At 38.1% G+C, this 23124-nt stretch overlaps 1 protein-coding gene across 4 annotated transcripts in view; it reads right to left on the bottom strand.

The window, feature by feature from the left end:
* Window positions 1-221: 221 nt before the first annotated feature.
* The window catches only part of LOC107732679 (protein phosphatase inhibitor 2-like), a 34053-nt gene continuing 11150 nt past the window's right edge, over window positions 222-23124 (bottom strand). Inside the window, exons 2-6 of one of the 4 annotated variants that reach the window (XM_016544092.1) lie at window positions 18615-18722; window positions 17945-18028; window positions 11538-11638; window positions 5696-5866; window positions 222-288 (exon numbers count right to left, since the gene is read on the bottom strand). In XM_016544092.1, coding sequence (XP_016399578.1) covers window positions 272-288; window positions 5696-5866; window positions 11538-11638; window positions 17945-18028; window positions 18615-18722 — 481 coding nt within the window. In that variant the 3' untranslated portion in view covers window positions 222-271. Of the gene's footprint in view, window positions 292-3000; window positions 3699-5695; window positions 5867-11537; window positions 11639-17944; window positions 18029-18614; window positions 18723-23124 lie in introns of those variants that run through there. The other 3 variants (XM_016544090.1, XM_016544089.1, XM_016544091.1) reach the window with 3 other exon arrangements.

The raw sequence follows: 23124 nt of genomic DNA, 5'->3' as shown, positions 1-23124 counted from the left end.
TGCTTTAGGCGAGTCATATGTGCTTCAAACTCCTGCTGTGCATGTACTGATAATACTAAAATCTGCTAAAACCTTCTCAAAAAATAATAAAAACACATTTTTTTGCCACAGTTACACTTATTACTGTAAAATATTTTTTTTATTTTATTTTGGAGGCTCTGCCAGTATAAAGATCCGCTTACAACAATAAAGGGTAACTATAAATTAGACAACTGCGTCTTCCAGACGTTCATGGGACAAGGCAGGAGCTGATGGACAAATCTTGACATCTTTATGAATCCAAGCAATCTGCTGTAATGGATGGAGAAGTTACCATTTATTTCATTAAAAACATTTAGATTTTTTTTTTTATTATTTTAAATTTGAAAATTTTTACTCAAAATTTATTTCATTATATCAAAAATATTTAGATTTTTGAATTATTTTAATTTATATCATTTTTATTTATTTACAATTTTTTTTCTATAAAAATATTTTATCTTTTAAAATGTATTATCATTTTTATTTATTTACAATTTTTTTTCTATAAAAATATTTTATCTTTTAAAATGTATTATAATTTTTATTTATTTTAAAATTTCTAAAGGAAAAGCAGGGCAAAACGTATCACCAGAATAGCATTAAAAACTGATTTATGCTCAATACTTCCTAGACTATTTACAGAAAACAATATTTAAAAATATTTAAATTACAAATTAGCATACAAACCCACACACCATAACGTTCTGTTTATTAAAAGCACGTGCCTAAAAGGGGCGTTCATATCAACGACAACAATAAAGTTTTTATAAACAGTTTTATTTCCATGGGAATAGACCAATTTGGAGTATACGTCACAGTTACGTCACAGTTGCAGCTGCGCGCGCATTGTGGTGCGCCCACTTTTGAGCTTCAAAAACGCTCTTCGGAAATCTACGGGTGACGTCACGGACACTACGTCCATGTTTTTATACAGTCTATGGTTAAAACGGTCATTTTCTGCCACCAGATAGGCTCCGCCCACAAAAAAACGTCATCACTGTTTGCAAACACTGAAATTGGTCTATTGAATCCTCCACACCACAGCTATAACGGTGACAAGAAATTATATCGTTAGAATCGCTTTTGAATTTTTAAATGATAAAAACACTGACAACCAATCAGAATCCAGCTGACTTTAAAAAGCGCGCGCATCTAAAATGGCCGACAGGTATCAGAACGGTATATCAGCGTTGCCAAGGTTATCTCTTTGGATTTGAGACTTTAGTCTTTGCAACTTTACAGATCTTCTTTATGCACCAAGAGCTTGTAACACTTCAAAGAGAAAGGAAAAATTGAAATCGCATCATATGACCCCTTTAACACTGTTGCCGCGGGTTGCTTTTCATGTCCGCGGGTTGAAGCAACCCTAAAAACCATGATATTTAGCCCCTGAAATGCGAATTTTACCGGGGAACCCCACCAAAAAAACATGTATTTTACCCCCAGAACAAGATATTTACTGGGGAACCCCCCTCGAAACGCGATTGGGCCAGTTTTGAGTAGCAATTGGGCGGGTTTTGTTGTGAAAACCTGGCAACCCTGGGTGTCGGCCGTTGTTGTTGCGGATGTGAAAATAGTTATAGTTGTTTGTGTGCTATTAACATTATATATTACCATTATTATATAGCAATTTCACAGTAATTATCACGGTATATTTTGTAAGAGCATGTGGCTTTCTTTACTTAAAAACAAACTCAAAAGAACAAGCTCATACCAACATTTTAATGACTGACAAATATGCACATTTTCATTTGAAGAACATGTACATCTATTTAGGAAAAGAAACAAAAAATCTTGGGGAGGAATACAATCGACACAGAAATAGTCAAATTACTCAAACCGCGTGAAGAAGAAAAAAAGAAAGTTCAACACAACGATAAAATCAAAGCACTTGTGCTTGAGAATGTATAAATGTAGGATTAAACTATATCTGACTTGATCGTAAGAAGCCAGTGAGTCAAATATGAGTGCAATCCATGTCGAAGACTGATGGGACACTGCAGGACCAAACCAGACCGTTCATCTTTTTCATTAAATATCGGTAACCAATTAAGAAATATGCTAAGTGCTTTTATGTTCAATTTGTCCAGCACTGTTTTTGAAAGATTACAAGAACTCGACACATTTCCTGACATCCCTCAGTCGAGGGCAGGCCGAGTGAAAACACATTCACAATGACGGGAACATCTCAAAAACAGACCTGTTAATGACTGTACTATCTTTATGTGGAGAATAAACAGTCGCCAGAAAAGGGTCTCGAATGCATTCAGGCAGAAACACTGTGTCGAGATATTTGGGTGAATTTCATAAAACCTGTCAAGAACTTCTTTATTATTGTTATTATTATTATTATTTATTAATTTGTTTTCAGTAAATCAAAAGAACAAAATATATGTTTTATTATTTGGTTATTTCATTAACATTATACACAAATTAAGTAAATAAAGTTTATATGAAATAATGTTTTCAAATATTTTATTATTTATTCATTAATGTAATGCATCTGGATGTTTTATTTGAGATTGTAAATTTTATTCTCAGTTTTCATATTACAGTAAAGAGAGGTGTTTTTTTGCATTTTGAATTTTGGTAATTAGTCAGAATTATTTGCATCTTGGTAATGAGTCATAATATTCTAACCAGTACATTAGTCAGAATATATTTGAGTATTTATTTTTGCATTACTGTAACAAGCCTGAATATATATTTTTATTTATTTAATAAGAGTTTACATTTATTTATTTTCCCTAATGAGCAAAATAAATTTCATCATATATATATATTCTCCATTTTGATTTTGAAGCCAAAATATGACCTAGACAAGTTCTTGTCAGGTTTTGCAGTATTCACCTATTTAGCATTTTTTTAATACAACCTACATATATTGTGCGAGTATTCATGACTATAAATTGATAAATACACCAGAATAACAACTGCGATTTCAAGCTGGGTCAATATATCAAAATTATAATTTTTTTTCTTTGATTTGGTACTACAGGATAATTATATTCTTCAGAAATCATAGAAACAAATAACCCCATTATAATGGCGTTTACAAAAAAAAAAAAGGCAATCAAAACAAACAAAGCTCAGTAAGGATGCCAGATCAAAAACCGCCAGAACTCTTCAGCATCTATTAAAGCTTTAGCAGTTTCGGAAAAGCAACAGAGACAACCAAAGGGTTCAGTCTACTGATCAGTAGTTTTCTATCTAGTTCTGTAATACTCACCTGTTATATATTATTAGTGCCAGTGTAATTAAACATGGTTTTCAGAAGCCATGCATACAGTAGAGCTCATGTGAGCGGTGTGTGTCAAAGCCCAAGACCACATCTGCGCCCCTTTACCAGAGCATGCTGTTCAGATCGCATTAAACCAATAGCGGCGAGTGGGGAATCAGAGAGAACGTACGCTTCAGTGTGGAAGTCGCTGGTCAGTGGCCTCCCACGCTCTCGCCACAGGAAGAGGGTGGAGTCCAGGTCTGGAGTCTCGTTTCTAGCGGTATGACAGTGAACCTTTGGCAAATGAGGGAGCTGGATGATATGCGTGGCATTGCGGTGTCGGTGGGAAACACGGGGTGGAGGGTAATCCCGGAGCTGAACAGTCTTCAAGACGTTCATGGGACAAGGCAGGAGCTGATGGACAAATCTTGACATCCTTATGAATCCAAGCAATCTGCTGTAACGGATGGAGAAGTTACAATTTATTTCATTATTAACAAAAACATTTAGATTTTTAAAAAATTGAATCTTTTAAATTGTTTTTTTTTTTTTTATTTAAAATATATTTCATTATATCAAAAATACTCAAAGCTGATTTTCGGCAACATTACGCCAGTCTTCAGTGTCACATGATCCTTTAATATTTTTTTTTCTCCACACTTTTGAAGTGATGCGTGTCATTTATTACACGTTTAACTCTTTCCCCGCCGTTGACGAGTTATCTCGTCTTTTAAAAGAAAACGCTTCCCCGCCAAAGACTTTTTACGGCTTTTCGTGTTTTCACTGTTATACACTCGGGGGCACTATTACGCATCTTCTGAACGAGTACAAAACCTCCCGAACAAAAACACACGTGAACAGGACGGAGAAACGAGCGATCTCTTATGTAAACAGATGCATATGAAAAATAATGCGATCATCAGCAATAGACAACATATAAATGAAAACGTTACGGAGTAAACGTTACAACAAACGTTAAATGTTACGGCGTAAAATGTTGATCCAGGAAGTGGTATATGTCTGTGCAAGCTTTGGAGGTGTTGATGGAAGCGATTTACTGGATTTATACTTTTATAATCGTACTGAATATTATCCAGATGTAGTTTTTGATAAAAATTAGATTCTCACCTTTTTGCTCACAGTTATGCATTTTTTATCAAACCTACCTATATTCAAGTGTTGATAAAAAAAGAATGCTTTACGCTAGAATAAAACAGATTTTTTTTTGTTTAAAAGTAGAGGCTCTGATCTTTATTTTGGTGTATTGCATATTCAAATATCCATACAGCAAAATATTCTGGAGGCCATCAAATTTTAGTGAAAATCATCAAAATCGCATTTTTCAAAAATGCTGGCGGGGAAAGAGTTAATATACATATATATATATATATATTACATATTTGGAATTTAGAATTTTGTGTGATCTTTTGTTGGCACTAAAACTCTGTATTTGACCACCTAAAAACAGAAATAGAAACTTCCTTTATGAAAATAAAATAATGACTATTATTCAATTAATTGAGATCATAAATGCAATGAAAAATAAATTTGATCCTTTTTTGTGACCAATAAATTGGGCCATAAAAGCCTAATATTCATCAAATATGATACATAAAAATGCAATTTTTGAACATATCTTGTCTGAAGGTTCAATAAACCGTTTGATTGAAAATACTTTTTGACTGTTATTTCATATGTCAAGCTCTCCAGGGTTAAACAGGGTAAATATGTCGGGTTAAGCGTTTATTCAAATCGCTAACCCCAAATATGAGCAATAGCAATAGCAATGCCCGACTTATCAAGCTCCGCTAACAAGCAAAGTTTCTGCCCTATTTTGAAGTATTTTGTCCTAAACTGATCTTAAGAGAGCATCTGGAAACCCTTCCAGCATCTCAAGGGACCTCTAGTGGTCAACAGACCGTGCTTGAAGACAAAGTGAAAAAATCTTCACACAACATGCAATCGATGCACCATAGTTCACTCAGAGCATGTGAAAGTTTCTGTTTGTGTGCAGATTTTCAAAAAAACATTAAACTACATGTACAGTACAACGCAGGGCAATAGAGTTAAGGGGCGGTCACGCTGCACTTTTCGCTCCATTGACTTCCATTCATGTGCTGTGAATGCGTCAGACCGGAAACGCAAGCCTGTGTGAAAAGTTTCGCATTTCGCTGCGTTCCAAAGTTCAAGTTTTTAGCGAATTCGCATCATGTGACACCGTGTGACCAACGGCAGATTGATAAGTCACAGCATGACCTCCTATCCGAATTAAAAGAACATACATTTAAAACTGCAGCGCTGCAGGGAAGTGGAGTAGATGGTATGTTTTTACATTTTAGATGTATTATAATTTGTTGTTTGTTGAATTTAAGTTTTTAACAATTTAGCATGCTCAAAGTCTAGCATGACCGCGGCTTGAATCACATACGGCTGATTAAACTACTGTTCATTTACCATCTTGTGGGGGGTCGACGGTGATGTCCTCGGTCTCTGTGTCATCCTTCATCTCTTCGTCCTCGTCTTCCTCCTCTTCCAGCTCACTGGCGATGAGTTGTCGAGCTAGTTTAATGTTCATACCTTCATTATAATGCATCTTCCTCATCATCTGAAACTGCTGCTTTCTGGCTGAGGAAAGACAAAGCACGTACAGCTCTAAACACAAGAATCCACTGATTCACTGTTCTCCAACACAAAGCCGGAGGAAAGCAGTGCTACATCAGTACATCAAACTCAATACTGCAGGTGCTTTTATTTCACATTAGAATACACGCTTACAACCCCGTCATCGAAATTTCACGCATGTTTCTGTTTTTCTCTAGCAATAAACACTGGATTAACAAAAATAATCAAATCTTTAGTAAAATGATATTGATTAAAAAAAAAACATACAGTGCTTTCTTTGCATCTTTATATCAATATGGTACATGGTTATCTGATTTAAATCAATGTGATAAATGACTTGGGTCAAATGTAATCTAAAAGTAATCAAACAGCAGTCTGATTACATTACTTGAAATGTGTAATGTAATGAATTATGTTACTAACAGCAACTTTTGTCATGTAATCTGGAATCAGTAACGGATTACAATTTGTAAGTAATTGTAAGTATATATATTAGAGCTGCATGATTAATCGGTAAAAGATCGCGATCTCGATTCAAACACCCATGCGATCCCATTTGTAAATGACAACGATTCGCTCGTGACCATTAAACCTTTGAAAAAGTCATACTGGAGCAATCAAAGATGTTTGTGCTGCCGCTGACACAGAGCAGACAGTTACCATGTTTGGGTAAGAAACAGCTTCACACACAGTCTTTTCAACTACACTGTATTATTTCTGTCTTACAGTCTTTCCTATTATCAGAGAAATACTGGGATGAAAGTTTATAGTTCAGATATAAACTAGCGATCAAAGTAGAGCAAATCCCCTTTTGAAAGTAACTGGCGCTTCAAATAATGCTCGTCTCGATTGCATTGTTTTGCCACTAGGTGGCAAGAAGTGACTGTTTAAAATGTATTTGTCATTGAATCATTCATTCAAGAGATTCGTTCAAAAACACTAATTCATCCAGTAATGAAACAAGGGAAGTATTGAATCATTCATTTAAACCACTTTTTCATCATTTTAATTAAAAAATTGGTGTATTAAATATATTATATTTTAAATATACTGTATATTATACATTTACATTTCTAATAACTCGGGCAAATTAATTAAACACTTTTAATTAAAATTAATTTTAATTAAACACACAGCTGTCAGGGGTTGTCGAGGAATGAGGACTGCAAACGAAGATGTATACTTCCAAATAGACTTTACTGAGAATACGGGCGTAGAACACATACCACAAGATAATAACCGACAAAGGATAGAACAGAATCAGGACTATAAATACACACATGGTAAATGAGGGAATTAAACAGGAACAGCTGGACAAGGATTAACTAATCAGAAGCCATGGTAACTAATGAGAGCTCAAAACAGACATGACAGGAACTGAACTAAACTGACTATAATTGTGACATTAGCTCCGCCTCTCGGAAGGCGTGACCTCATGCCACAAGAGTAGATGATAGAAAAGAGGAAAGAGGGCGGAGGCTTAAGTGGAGGGCGTGGTGCTGGTGAAGGACAGGAACCTGGAGAAGTCGGAGGAAACCAACACCATGGTGGAGTTGACAGGCCGAGGTGGAGAAATGGGCCTGGAGGGCCGAAGTGCAGCCGGGGACTCGGCGCAATACCGAGCTGGTGGAGGGGAAGCTTGAGGAGAGGCTGACGAGCCACACGGTGCTAGCGGCGGAGGCAGAGCCGAGGAGCTAGACGACACCAGTGGGGCCGACGAATCCAGGGGACTGGCTGAAACCAGCGGAGGAGATGGGACCAGGAAATCTGACAGGGACATCGGAGGAGGAAGGCCTCCGGACGGGACAGGAGCCTCTAAAAATCCGGACGGGACCGGCAAAGAAGACATAGGTTTGAATGTGGGTACTTGGGTGGGAATTGGATCTGCGGACCACAGATCTATGAGGTTTATGTCTGCCTCTGGCTCTAGGGTGGACTGATCAGCGTGCTTAGCCTCCAGGGCTTTGGTGGCATCCGGTTCTGGTTCCTGGACGAGCCCTGTTGGTGTCTCGGGCTCGCTGACTGTGAGGGAGAGACCGCCGTTCTGGAGCATCCAGCCCAAATACCCCAGCCACCTTCGGACGTAACGCTGGTAAGTCCATCTTTTCTGTTTGTTTTTATGCGGTCGGTTATTCTGTCAGGGGTTGTCGAGGAATGAGGATTGCAAACAAATATTCATACTTCCAAATAAACTTTACTGAGAATATGGGCGTAGAGCAAAAACTCTATTCATTACTTTGCTTGCTGTTTTCTATGTTTACAGCCGCACACACATGAAGCGCACACACGCAAAGAGGCGTGTGTTTGACTGCGCGCGAGCACCGAACTGAACCCTCTTTCGTATCTCCTTCACTCCTTGCATTATACACATAAAATTGACAAAATACCCATCTCGACAATGATTGTGGCAAATGCAGTCTGTTGTGTCTTAAGTGAACGAGAACAGCTGAGAAAGAAATCGGATGTGTATCATTATGTTGGATCCGTGCATCAGGTCTTAAAGGGGCAGCAGCCTAATAATACCTGGTGCTGTCATTATGCTCATCAAACAACAAAAATTTTTTTTTTTTACAAAGATTAATCTATATTTCATTTATGTGAACACTATGCAGTGTTATTTTACACTTAATGATTAAGTACTTATCTTTAAGTAATAAATGGAAATCAAAGTTACATTGAAATATTTTAAATTTTCTTGCTGATCTGAAAAATTATCCAATCCGTGGCTCAAAAACCGTAACATTTGTCTGATGTTGTGGAGTATGTTATAATGTTCTGTTTTGTTGGACAACAGGTTTAGAAACGCTCCGCATTACAAGTCATGCTCGGCTTATGTTGCTTTTTCAGATGCACCATGCACGTGTTTCCTCATCTCAGCGCGCGACTCACGGACACACAAACAGAGCCAGTTTGGAGAGAAATAAAACAGACGGAAATTATTTAAATGCAAAACCGGAAAAAAACGCTCTGATTGGTTGAACTCCTCATTTTTTCTGTTGCTTGTTTACTGCGCGTGGACAGGTCACCAGGTTTTTGCATAGTTTAGAGTGACAAATCGTACCAGCGTACTTTAAGGTCAAAATGCTTACCCGCTACGCAAAATGCGTACAGGTTGGCAGGTCTGCCAATGTGGTCCGAGAAAGTCAGCTGATCATCAATCATAACTCCAAGGTTTCTGGCTGTTTTTGAAGGAGTTATGGTTGATGTGCCTAACTGGATGGTGAAATTGTGATGAAACGATGGGTTTGATGGAACCACAAGCAGTTCTGTCTTGGCAAGGTTGAGTTGAAGGTGATGGTCCTTCATCCAGCAAGAAATGTCTGTTACACAAGCTGAGATGTGAGCAGCTATCGTCAGATCATCGGGATGGAATGAAAGGTAGAGTTGAGTGTAATCAGCATAGCAGTGATATGAAAAGCCATGTCTCTGAATGACAGAACTTAATGATGCCATGTAGACAGAGAAGAGAAGTGGTCGAAGAACTGAGCCCTGAGGCTCCCCAGTAGTTAGATGTTGTGACATAGACACCTCACCTCTCCAAGATACCTTGAAGGACCTATCTGAGAGGTAAAACTCAAACCACTGGAGTGCGGTTCCAGAGATGCCCTTTGCCAATAGGGTTGACAGGAGGATCTGGTGGTTAACCGTGTCGAAAGCAGCGGACAGATCCAGCAAGATAAGTATTAATTTCTGAATGACAGAACCTAGTGATGCCATGTAGACAGAGAAGAGAAGTGGTCGAAGAACTGAGCCCTGAGGCTCCCCAGTAGTTAGATGTTGTGACTTGGGACACCTCACCTCTCCAAGATACCTTGAAGGACCTATCTGAGAGGTAAGACGCAAACTACTGGAGTGCAGTTCCTGAGATGCCCTTTGTCAATAGGGTTGACAGGAGGATCTGGTGGTTAATCGTGTTAAAAGCAGCGGACAGATCCAGCAAGATAAGTATTGAAGATTTGGAATCTGCTCTTGCCAGTCTTAGGGCTTCAACAACTGAGAGCAAGGCAGTCTCGGTTGAATGTCCACTTCTGAAGCCAGATTGGTTGCTGTCCAGGAGGTTGTTCTGTGTGAGAAAGGTTGAACACAGCTTGGTTGAACACAGCTCGTTCAAGTGTTTTTGCAATGAAATGAAGAAGGGAAACCGGTCTGTAGTAAAAGAGATGGGTAAAAGAGATGGGTAAAAGAGATGGGTTAAGGGTGGGTTTCTTAAGTAGTGGGGTTATATGAGCCTGTCTAAATGCTGAGGGAAAAACACCAGTGTGAAGGGATGTGTTAATGATGTGAGTGAGTGCAGGTACAACTGCAGGAGAAATGGCTTGAAGGAGATGAGATGGAATAGGATCAAGCGGACAAGTAGTAGGATGATTAGAAAGGATAAGTTTGGAGACTTCTGCCTCAGAGAGTGAAGAGAAGGATGTGAACGAGTTTATGTTTGCTGGTAAGATGTGCTTGACAGATTGTGGTGTGGAAAATTGTGCACTGATGTTTTTAATTTGATTAATGAAGAATGTGGCAAAGTCATCAGCTCTTAGAGTTGATGAAGGAGAGGGAGGAGGAGGACAAAGGAGGGAGGAAAATGTTTTAACGAGCATGCGAGAGTCCTCAGGAAAGTTTGAGAGCAGCACATCTAATTCTCCCACGAAGTTACCTAGTGGTCCTGGGGGTCGATAAACAACTACAAAATGGATTTTAAAAGGGTGGGTAATAGTGACTGAATGTGATTCAAAGGAGCTGTTGATACCCAGAGAAGATAAAGGAATAAATTTCCAATCATTAGAGATAAGCATACCAGCGAATGTGATTCAAAGGAGCTGTTGATACCCAGAGAAGATAAAGGAATACATTTCCAATCATTAGAGATAAGCATACCAGCACCTCCACCTCTTCCAGTGAGACGGGGAGTGTGGGAAAATGAGAAATTATTGGAGAGTGCTGCAGGAGTAGCAGTGTCCTCTGGTTTGATCCACATCTCTGTCAGGGCCATGAGGTTTAGTCTTGAATGACTAGTAATAGATGTGTCCCTGCACGGTGGAGTCACACGTTAGAGTTGATGGTCTTTACACTCTTCGGTCTTCACACGAGGGCTGTCGCGGTATATTAACCTTTTTTATACCCGTCCCTCAAAACGGAAATTGAATTGAGCTGAACACACTTTACCGTTTATCACAACAAAGGGCTAAGCAAGCGCACGACACTGACAGGGTGTGCGATAAGAGTACGAGACCAAACGCAATTACAGCACGTCTCACAGTAAACAAAACAAGCGTTTCCTAGCAACGACAACTGCGCTAAACACGAATAAGACAAGAAATAAATACACTATTTGATTAAATATGTCCAATATTTAATGTTCTAAATATACAAGAGCATTCAATAGGATATTAGTTTCTGCTGTGTTTTTAAAAGTATCATCAAGAATTGTGAGATTTCACTTGTATTAATATATATTTTGGACTTTTACTAGACAACGCTGTATGTAAGTATTTTACTGTGTAACACTGCATAAGACTGAGAAAACTTGAGGAAAAGAGACAAAAGACAAAAGAAAGGGTTGTGGAGCAGTGTGTGTTTGAGCCGCTGGCTGACGGTGCGGTGAGCTGTGCAAATGTGCAATCAGTGTGAGAGGAAACAGAGGTGAATCTGAGGTCAGGAGAGACAGAGACACGTGTCTCACCTTGCTCCTCCGGACTCAACTCCTCCTCCTCTTCCTCACTGCTCTCCTCCTCCGGCTCCTCCATGAAGCGAGATCCTGCGCCTTCCGCCGCTGCCACCAGCCTGAGACACACAGAAGTCAGAAAGAGTTTGGTGTTTTTAATTTTGATTCAGATATATTTGTATTTAGTATCAAGGTAATATTATATTTTTTATTAATATTTTGAATTAGTTTTATTTTTATATTTTCTGCTTTCATTTTTTATTAAATGTTTTTAAATATATTAAATTCATTTAATATACACATCACAATTTTTGTTGTGTTTTTGTCATTCTTTTTCATGTCTATATAGTTTTTATTCATTTTCATTTTGATGTTGGTTTTAGTTATTTTAGTATATCAAATTAAACTAAATGATACAAATAAAACAAAAAAATATAAAAAAATTATTAAAAGTATATTATTATATTACATAATATCATAATTTAAAATGCATTTTCTGTCACTTTATTAAGCCACAGGCCTGTGCAACAAAGCTTAATTTCCCATCATTTCCTGTGGCAGCACAGTAATGATAAAAGCATCAATTACACACCTAATGTGCATTGCTGTTGCACTAATACTAAAAGCCTTGCTGTCTTTGTGAAAGTGAAAAAAAAACAATAAATATGTAATTGCCCAAACATCCATTTAAGTCTAACCAAAATCACTTTATGCACATCATACTGTATCCATATCGACGACTTATAAGTAGAAACTAACTAGGAGGACTCGACGGCAGCTTATAAGGGAAAAAACAATAAGTTCTTCAATTAATTTGACTCAGATGGCCTTCTCATTGCTAATAGCTAATGTTAATAAAACACAACTCAGTGCAGCTTATTAAGAAAGTCTTTCATTAAACCTGGTGGTCTGTGTAGTATTTTCACTGTTAATGTGACCAGATCTAAGGAAAGCATCTCTCAGGAGTAACCGGACACACACACACGGACACACACACAGTGGCCCCAGTGAATGCTGGGTAGGAGAGCATAAAATGCATGTGCCTGAGGGAAACACAAGATAGAGTGGTGAAAGAACGACACAGTAGGAGGAGGACGATGACAATAGAGACAGCAGAGACACAGCCGGAGAAAGAAAGTGAAGGTGATCGGGACTAAAGCAGAGCAGTTGTATTACTAGGAGGTTTGGGATGCTCTTCCTGGCAGCTAACATCAGCTTTAGATTCAGTTACAGGCCTGCGGCAAACAAACCACTCACTCACATTCATCTCAGAGCTTTTAAAGACACAGATCTAGATTTAAACATCCAAATCCTGCATTAAAATGGACCTATTCTATTCATTCAAGGACTTTAAGTGCCTTTCTCTGAGGGCAAGAAAATCTATAAACATTCTGGTGGGAATTCTTACATAAAATCAAATAGTCGCTGCATTGTTTTAAAGGAATAGGTCACCTAATAATAAAAATTCTAAATCAAACAGTGAGAGATCAATGACATTGAAGCACACTTGTTTTTGCGTTTATGTCATAACACAAGCTCCAGTGCAGTGTTGTGGATAACACATTACAAGTAACGCGAGTTACGTAATCAGATTACTTTTTTCAAGTAACTAGTAAAGTAACATTACTTTTTAATTTACAACAAAAATATCCGAGTTACTTTTTTCAAATAAGTAATGCAAGTTACTTTGTTTTCCCATTTATTCACTGACTTTTGGGTTTTTTTGTTAAGCAAGCCCAGCCTAGGTGACAAAAAGTAACGTAAAAGTAACAATGCATAACTTTCCATAAAACGTAACTAAGTAATGCAATTAGTTACTTTATGGACAATCGCGATATCATAATGCATTACTTTTGAAAGTAACTTTTCCCAGCACTGCTCCAATGAGGTTTTATTGAGGTGTCTGTAAATTGACCCTTCGCAAAGACCCGCCCCACTTCGTTACTGTTGCTACGTCCGACAAGCCATGGTGCTCTCATGCCACACATCATGCTCTCACAGAGTGAAAAATACATTGCAAATAGAGATCACGATTCTCCCACGATTCTGAACTAAACAAAATAGTGCGAGACAAAATATTATTGCTGCAGTCTATTTATAAGTGTTTAATTTGAATAAATTAAACATTTTAATATATATGTATTTTTGGATTGTTTCATTACTGGATGAATCAGCGTTTTTGAACTAATCTCTTGAATGAATGATTCAATGACAAATACATTTTTGTCAGTCACTTGTTGCCACCTAGTGGTGAAACAATGCAATCGACAAGCATTATTTGAAGCGCCAGTTCCTATCAAAAGGATATTTACTCTATTTTGATCACTAGACATCAATGTTTATATCCGAACTATAAACTTCCATCCCAGTATTTCTGTGATAATAGGAATGACTGTAAGACAGAAATAATACTGTGTAGTTGAAAAGACTGAAGCCGTTTCTTACCCAAACATGGTAACTTTCTGCTCTGTGTCAGCGGCACCACAAACAGATTTGAATGCAGATTTGTATGACTTTTTCCAAGGTTTAATGGTAACGAGCAAATCGTCATTTAAAAATGGGATCGCATGGGTGTTTGAATCGAGATTATCATCTTTTAACGATTAATCGTGCAGCTCTATTACAGCACTAAATAAACATGAATGAATATCAGAAGGTATCTTGTTTCAACTGCGGAAAGATGTCAATACACAAAATTTTTCAAGTTCAAGTCCACCAAAGTTAATGTACTCTCCTGGTTGGTTTGTTTATCGGACAAAATGGCGAATTCTGCGTTATGACTGGTTAGATCGCCTGTCAATCAAACTTCCTGTGAAGGTTCAGTTGGGCTCTGTATAAATTAGGTTGGTTGATTTAAATGTGTGGCCACATATACTATTGATCTACGAAATTTAAATAAAATATTGAGCAGTCTATTAAAAAAAATTCTACAAAGATACATATCGCACCGGGTTCAAGGTTTTTTGTGAATTTGCCATGTTGACCAACAGAAAGCTGCTTGGTTTGAAAGCGAGCACTGCTAAAATGTTGTACTTTATAACCACTTAAATTTTGTTTTGTTTATCATTCAAAATGAATAGGCCTAGATCTTTTCAGAAGACTTCCTTTTTCTTTAACAGCAAGCCGCCTAGTCTGTCTGTAACATATTTTAAGAAAGGCAATTTCAAAAATGTGACATTCATGATGTGTTGCAAAACATCATGAAAAACAAGATACAATGCAATGTTTAAAGATCGTCATCTGCAAATTTTAAAAAGCAGCGTAGAGGGAATGCAATAACATTAAATGTTAAAAAACTAAACTTTTTTTGTGTGAAATACATTCTCAATAGGAATCGACACAATTGTGAATATTTGAATAATTGTGAAAATTGTGAATATCACGTGTACGCGTTGCTTTACCACGTAAAAATACAATAGTGTAAAATGTCATAGTTAACCGTGTCTGACATGAAAACTATGCTAGTCATAGTCCCTTAAAATGATTTGTTCGTTATCTTTTGTTTATTTAGTTTTTAGTAAAATCAAATGTGACCTTGTTGTTTGCAACTATGGCAACGTTCGCCCCATGATCGAGTCGCAAACACCACATCGACTGCACAAAACTACGAGAGAAAGCCGCAGCCGCGTGGCGTTTCCACCGCTTGCCACTTCCCGTGTGAAAAGGCCTTTAACCCTTTCGCACGCGAGTTTAAAATATTCTAGCTGAGCCCCCAGCGTAAGTTTTTTTAGGCAACCGTTATTTTAGAACGTATCGCCTTATTGTTTCCATGGCGACGTGTCATGCTTGTGATGTGACACAACGCAGCCACAATAGATCTGTATGACACATGGATCGCTTTTATTTAGTTTTTCCTGTTTTATTCAAAATATTCACAAACATGCTCACTATCTTATGAAATCTCTGATATTCCGATTCTGAAATATGTGCAAGCATGTGGGCACTTTTATAACGACCGTGTTAGTTGATCTATACCGGGTGATGGGCGCCGCTATGTTAGTTCGCGCTGAATCCGAGCTGTGGGATTTACAACACGCAAATTCATCCTCTCCTCCCGAAACACGTTAAAGTAGGTCTCCGGTAAACTGGGAGAAGAGCAGAGTAAACTTTATAGTTACCTTCACAATCTGTATATGATATCAATAAAAACATGTCGTCGGATTATATTTGTAAGGATCATTATTGCCGTTTCCATAGACATCAGCGTGCATTTTACAAACTGTAAATGTATGGTTTTGCTAGTACTTATGTGTATTTAAATGTGTGGAACCTAAAATAAGCATTATATGGTTGAAAACACTGAATATTTGTGATAATATGACAAGCGCTCAGCGCGTCCGATCTGGCTCCGCGCCAGCCAAAGCGCAGAAGCAGATTTGAATTCAGCAGTTGATCACGTGACTCACTGAAAGTTCTAATCACACCGGTGTGATCGTACGCTTCAGGGACCAGCTAAGACTGATCACACCGGTGTGATCGTACGCTTCAGGGACCAGCTAAGACTGATCACACCGGTGTGATCGTACGCGTTAAAGGGTTAATGATAGAAGTACGCTTCAGGGCACTGAAAGTTCTAATCACACCGGTGTGATCGTACGCTTCAGGGACCAGCTAAGACTGATCACACCGGTGTGATCGTACGCTTCAGGGACCAGCTAAGACTGATCACACCGGTGTGATCGTACGCTTCAGGGACCAGCTAAGACTGATCACACCGGTGTGATCGTACACGTCAAAGGGTTAAACGGTCTTCATACAGAGCGTGAACAACCATGGGACACACATATTATTCCACCCGTTGCGTAAATTTTAGGGTCTCCATGTGCAGGACTCTGTACTGACATGTTTCTCTGTATATCAGAAGCACATGGCGGCTTTTTTGGAAACACTGAAATGCCAGGAAAGCATCGTGTTTGAGTCGAACTCCAAACAGAAGCAGTCAGACAGAAGACGCTGGGCAGGCACTACTGTGAAAGCGGTTAGCCGCTCTGCTTGAGTTGATGTGACCGTTGATTCGCCTGTAGGCTGTGACGTGACATCTGTTCGGACTTCTGGTTGTTCATGTATTGTTAACTACATTAAACCAACAAGGCGGCAGGAAACCAAAAATAATAGAAATACTCTGTTCTCACAGCTGTTGTATCTTAATGAGCTTTCCTTACATAGGTTACTTAAACGCACTCAATCACTGTGAATCCACTGATGTCAAGGCAGACTTGACTGATGTCACAAGAACGTGGCAGGAAAAATGCAAAGGTTTGGGACAGTTGTGATCCATCATGTTACCAAACATTGCTTTTAGAAATCGATTTTGCTGCCTTTCTGCTTGATTTTCAAATTGACTCTTTTTACAGCTTTCAATGGATATCGTGCATTTTTACCCATCAAATGCTCCGTCAAAGCTTTATCTAGTGTGCAAGCAGCCTAATCTTTGCGTGAACAACATTTCCTTTTTTCAGAAAAGAGGACTCCATTTCATCCAGTGCAATGTAAATAGAAAAAAGAAAGCACCACTATCGCAGTGTTTTAACACACATAAAATTAAAATGGGATATATTTTAGCACTTTGATAGTACAAACCACAGTTGTCCAGTTATCAGTATTACAATAACAATAATAAAAAAAGCGATGCGTGTTTCTTCAATTAAAGGCACTTTTATGTCCCAGAATTTGGTTTTGATTAAATGGACTTTGCATTTTGTTGATATTTTGTTACTTTTTTATTATTATTATTTCAAATTAAAATTATTTTAGAAGTTGTTTTTTATGCCTTTATTTATTTATGTATTTATTTATTTTTAATTGCCTTTTAATGCATAGATTTTCCTTGGCCCAAACACAGACTTTTGATCTTAAACTAAGAAAACCCATAGTAAAATTACAAAAGCATTTCTATTATACGTGGTTTCATACAAATTATGACTATTCACCACTACTACCATCTTGCCACCTTTTTCCAAAAGTACTACTGCGCTTAGAATGCAAACTTGGGTCCTTTTATAATCCCAGTAGGGTTTATAATTTAATTTAATTTTCTTTTTCTATACAAAAAGATCCAACTTTCATTTGCATAAAGACTGAATACCAATCCTAAACTATTCTGAAAAAACTATTCTAAACTATTCTATTCTAAACTATACTAAAAACTACTCTGACACACTGCAGCCCAAAACACTTGAATAAGACAGGGTGCCAATGAGGGAGTGTCCAAATGATTTGTTATGGTTCTGGTCAATAACAATAAAATAAACAAAATAGTAAAGGCGAGTGTTTTGTTATTATTAAGAAAGTAGTTTGCTGTGAGATTCTGTGATAAGGATGGAGTATAGGTGGGGTGTCACCCAAATTTTGGAACCCAAAACATTTTGAGAATCCCTCCACTACCCTTCCATCCATATCAGAGATAGCAATCATGCATCACTTACTTCTTAGCAAGGTCATCTCCGGGTAGGACTGTGTTCCCCTCCGAATCGCTGAGCGCCCCCTCATCCTCGTCATCGCCGACCATCCTAAGAGGGACAGGAGATTTTTGGCCGATAGCCCGAATGGAGAAAGACAGCATGACCTTTTCCGCAAATTTGCCCTGTCATATTGAGTTGCACCCTCAGTGCTGCTCTTGTATTTTGCAGACAGGGCAGTAACATATCCAGAGAGTAGAGCAAAGCTTTGAACTACACATATTCACAATCCATAGAGCCTCAGCAAGAGATCAAATCTTTAATAATTACTGTTCTTCAAACTGTAGCTTAAATGAATGCAGTGTAATCTATGGCTTATCGTCCATATCAGTGCATCCCTAATTTAAACTGGACTCCCTTCTGGACATTTTCTCTGCACAGAGCAAAGTCCTGACTACTCGAAAAAGTAATTTATAGTTTATTTTATTTATACCGTTTTGTTCATTTAATCACTCCTTAGAAAATTCACTCAATCCAATTTGTTCTAACAAGCACTTTTTTATTTTCTTATTACATTTAATAGGGTGGCGGCAGCTTCACTCCTGAATCCACGCAGTAGCGCAACCACATTAGAATTCATATATTTATACAGATATAGTCTAAACAGCATTAATGTCAATTTTTGTGTGCTGCTTACCTGTGGTATGGCGTGCTGGGCTCGTCTATCTTCATCAGCCCATAGTCCTTATCTGCCGGGTGATATGTGGCCAAAATGTTCATTTCATCCCATTTCTGTGATTTCTTCCTATAAGAACAGACAGAAACACAAAGCTTAGCAGACAATTATAGATTAGTTATTAGCCCTGACGCAAATATTCCCACTGAGATCTGCTACTTTAAACGAAGGACTCTGCCCCACTTTGAAACTTTAAGAAGTACCTTGGAAACAGCGGACACAAAAAATAGCACCAAGTGGCATACATTGCCAAATATACCGAGCCTTTAGTGACATAAATGAAAAGACTGGCAGACAAGGCCCTCATTCATATCTCAAGTAAATGTTTCCCAATGCATTGAACGCTATAGTTATGTTACAGCGCTACACCTAGTGCAGTTTTGTAATGCAAACCACAAAGTACAATTAATTTCAACCGACTGCCTTTTCAAACCAGTGGACAATGCATTTGATGCATAATTATGAGTGCGTTTGGTGACATGAACGCAGCAGACTGGATCACTAACGCGTCTGCAGTAGCAGTCAAATGTGCCAATCCACATGGAAGAAGAACAGTTACACAACCACTGTTTGGATGAGGTGCTGCGTTACAGAGCCAGTGTGAAAATCCACTCAAACCTGATTTAAAATGGCAATTTTTAACTATAGCATTTCAAAGAACCGTTGTTTTGACGGTATTTTTAGGTCTCTTTTATAGAGGTATTGGATGAAGTGAGTCTTGGATGAAATCAGTGCAAGATTTACCGACAGAAAGATGAACAAAGCAAGACCAAGGACCAATCGAGCAATGCTAATCTCTTTAGAATGGATGTTCATGTCCCCTCGCTAAATAATCAAGAGATTAGTTTCATTCATGTTTGACTGCGAATAGCGTCAATAGCGTCAATACGGTGCACTGTTGCATGTAGTAGAGGTCAAGGTTTTTCTCAATGGATCATAGGTTAGAAAAACAGTACATGAACAAGCGGCCTGTAGTGGCTTATTAGGAGAGCAAGCACAACACAATACAAGGAACTTGTCTGCGGTTAGGAGACCCGAATGCTGCGAAAACGTAGAATTCAAACAGTTTTATCACCACGGGAAAAAGTCCTGGAAAAACAGCAGTTCAGGCAAAAATAAGATCTACAAGCTGGTACAGGTTATCCTCCTGATCTCTCAAGTAACAAAAAAGTTGCCAAAGAAACATGGCTCTCCTGCTACTGCAGGTGTTTGAGAAACAAAACATATTGTTAGAAAAATAATGCCCTCATATTCACACAGGATAAAGGTGGGACATATACAGTGGAGAAGCAAGTAGAGAGTAAAACGCAAAGTCACTTAGTCAATATTTTTGGACATCCGTAAGATGGAATTCTTTAACAATTTCCAAAAATGTGATCCTAATTAATTCTGTCTGTCAATCACATAAAATCCATTATAAAATATATAACCCAAAATGTTCAATGACAATTAACCTGATTCAGTAGTTAAAAATACATGAGAAATACATTTTGTAATAAATGCTATTTTAATTTCAATAATTTTTCTAATGCATTATTAATATATATTTTGTAAAAAAACAAATAGATAAATATGTGACAAATTATAATAGCCTACTGCCAAAAAAACACCTGTCGCTAATTCCGTTTAATTGCAAATTTAAGCCCTTGTATTTCTTCATAGCCCTACTACGTATATTTTAAGCCTACTTTGTTTTCATTAGACCTAATAATATAATCATTAAAAATTTATATTTTGTTGTGCTTGTTTATTTGATTATTAATTAACCCAACTGCAGTAGCTTTGTCTATAAAAATTACACAAAAACTAAACTACAGCTGGTATTATTTTGAGTTAAAAGTGACTAAGCAGAGATTATCTTAAATAATTAATAATAATTAGTTACATTTATATAGCGCTTTTCTGGGTACTCAAAGCGCTTTACATGAAAGGAGGGGAATCTGCTCAACCACCACCAGTGTGCAGGCAGCCACAGTGCGCCAGAACACCCACCACACACTGGCTTATTGGTGGAGAGGAGAAGGAGTGAAGAAGCCAATCAGTGTATGGGGATGATTAGGAGGCCATGATGGTCAGAGGCCAATGGGCAAATTTGGCTAGGATGCCAGGGTTACACCCCTACGCTTTTTCGAAAGACATCCTGGGATTTTAAATGACCACAGAGAGTCAGGACCTCAGTTTAACGTCTCATCCGAAGGACGGTGCTTTTTACAGTATAGTGTCCCCGTCACTATACTGGGGCATTAGGACCCACACAGACCACAGGGTGAGCACCTCCTGCTGGCCTCACTAGCACCTCTTCCAGCAGCAACCTAGTTTTTCCCAGGAGGTCTCCCATCCAGGAACTGACCAGCTCAACCCTGCTCAGCTTCAGTGGGTAACCAGTCTTGGGCTTCAGGGTGATATGGCTGCCTCTGTGAACATGAGCAAAACAAAATGTGGAAAAATGTCTGTTGTTTGTCCCTTTGGTCATATATTGCATGCAAATGAGACTTGTCCCGCGCCACTCGCGTGCGGTGTAGACACGGTGTAACATTGGTTTTGCTTTGTTTCACAGAACTAATCGTTGCCTGGGTTGCGTACGTATGTGTGGGGCGGAGTTATCAAAATAGGGGCAAGACCCTTTTGGGGTAGGGGCGTGTTTGTTTTGGTGATTTCAAATGTCAACATTGGCTACCAGAAATCGCTTACCCCACCTTTAAATAATTGTCACCTGAAATCGGCAATTGGTATTATCTGTAAAAAAAAATTTTTTAAAAATTGATCAGAGCATGCTTATTAAATTAGTCATTTTGATTTGATCTGTTTGTTCTGTAGACATGAATGAACAGATATCTCAAATCACACTGTTTGTTGCTGCATGCTGCTTTCCTGTTTACTTACTATTTTGCCTGTTGCATGATAAAACTGAAAAATCTCATAGACTTGCACTGAAGGAGGGACCCGTGCCATATCTGCGAGCAAAATATCAGAGACTTGTGGCTTTGCCAGTAAATAAAATGCCCTAGCAACCGCATAACGCACCAGAAGCACTCAAAACACCTTAACAAATGCCCTGGCAACCACCCACACTCCAGCATTGTGGAGAGGATTTTGCACGAGCAAACACCATTCTCAGTTTCTTTACAATATGTTAAACTCTAGTTTATTACAAACCAAGTTCAATCAAATATTTCTAAGAAATCACTTGATATTTCAAACTAAAGTGTCCAAAAGAAATTAAGCAACATTTAGCCGAGATTACGGTATTTTCCGGAAACAAATTAGTGATTAAAAAGTATATAAATTTGTATGTTTTGTATTTTTAGCGGTATCCCGACCGCTAGATAGCAGTCTTCATCTCTGAACTTAGACAGTGACAAGAAATACTAGCATAAGGGCACACCACTAATGTTAGCGTTAATATAGTTCGCTGCTAGTAATGGAGGATGAAAGAATTTTCCCAGTTCCTGTTTCGGTGTACAAACTGAAAAACCTGTGAAATCCAAGTGGAAAGGTTCTGAGAATGTTCAACATCTGTATTTATTTTACTGTTTTTCAATTGTTTTGTTTTCTTTAGGAATCCTGCAAGCACTTTATTTTTCATTGATATTAAGCAGATGTAATTCTTTTGTTCAGATCCAAATGTTATGACATTGTATGTTACAATTGTAAACTTAAACTGTGAAACTTTAAAGCAGGGTCTAAAAATATATATGGTCTTTTTATAAAATACATTTTATACGTATCATACATTTAACTAAAGGATCCTGCAAGCACTTTAATTTTTCCCCCTTGACTTGTACTGCACAAAATGTGGTTCAATAACGTTGAATGTTACACACTGTTAGACATTTCTGTAATTTCTACAGTTATTTACTGTATATCACCCAGTATAATACTGCAAATTCGCTTTACAGTAAGTAACTGTATTACCCTTTGCATCATGGGAATTTTCTGTGACGTCAAATTACTGTCCGCATCCACTGTAGATAGCATAATGGGTTCTATATTGTCTTTTGTCGAGTCGAGTCGCGCCGCGCCATTCGCGTCCGAGGAAGACACGGATCCAGCGCAGCAGTGCCGCCCGCGGGTTTTGCCCGGGGATGAACCCGCGAGAGTGGAAGAGTTCCGGAGAACATCTGCGCTGTGTGTCGATGCACATTACGAGAGAAGAAGACCAGTAAGCAAGGTAAAAAAATATATACGTACGTTTGTCTGTCTGTTTGTGTCAACATTTTTGCACACCAGTTTAACCTAGTAACATTTACCCATCAACATAGCGGTAGCAAACTTTACTATGGTAAACTGCGCTGTCGTTTCAAACGACTTTTGTCAGCTTATTGAATTACCGAATTAAAATTACTTTTAACAAGCAACGCTTATCTTGTATTAACATTGTAACTAATGTGAAATTTTGTTCAGGTGTTAGTAGTTAATGTTGGCCAGTAGCCTATTGAGAAAATAAAATCGTATGTTAGCTAGGTTAAAC

The sequence above is a fragment of the Sinocyclocheilus rhinocerous genome, unplaced genomic scaffold, assembly GCF_001515625.1.
Source record: "Sinocyclocheilus rhinocerous isolate Xijiao unplaced genomic scaffold, SAMN03320098_v1.1 scaffold579, whole genome shotgun sequence".
NCBI classification, from domain to species: domain Eukaryota; kingdom Metazoa; phylum Chordata; class Actinopteri; order Cypriniformes; family Cyprinidae; genus Sinocyclocheilus; species Sinocyclocheilus rhinocerous.
The sequence above is the reverse complement of the archived record's forward strand: the minus strand, read 5'-3'. Positions and strand labels throughout refer to the sequence as shown.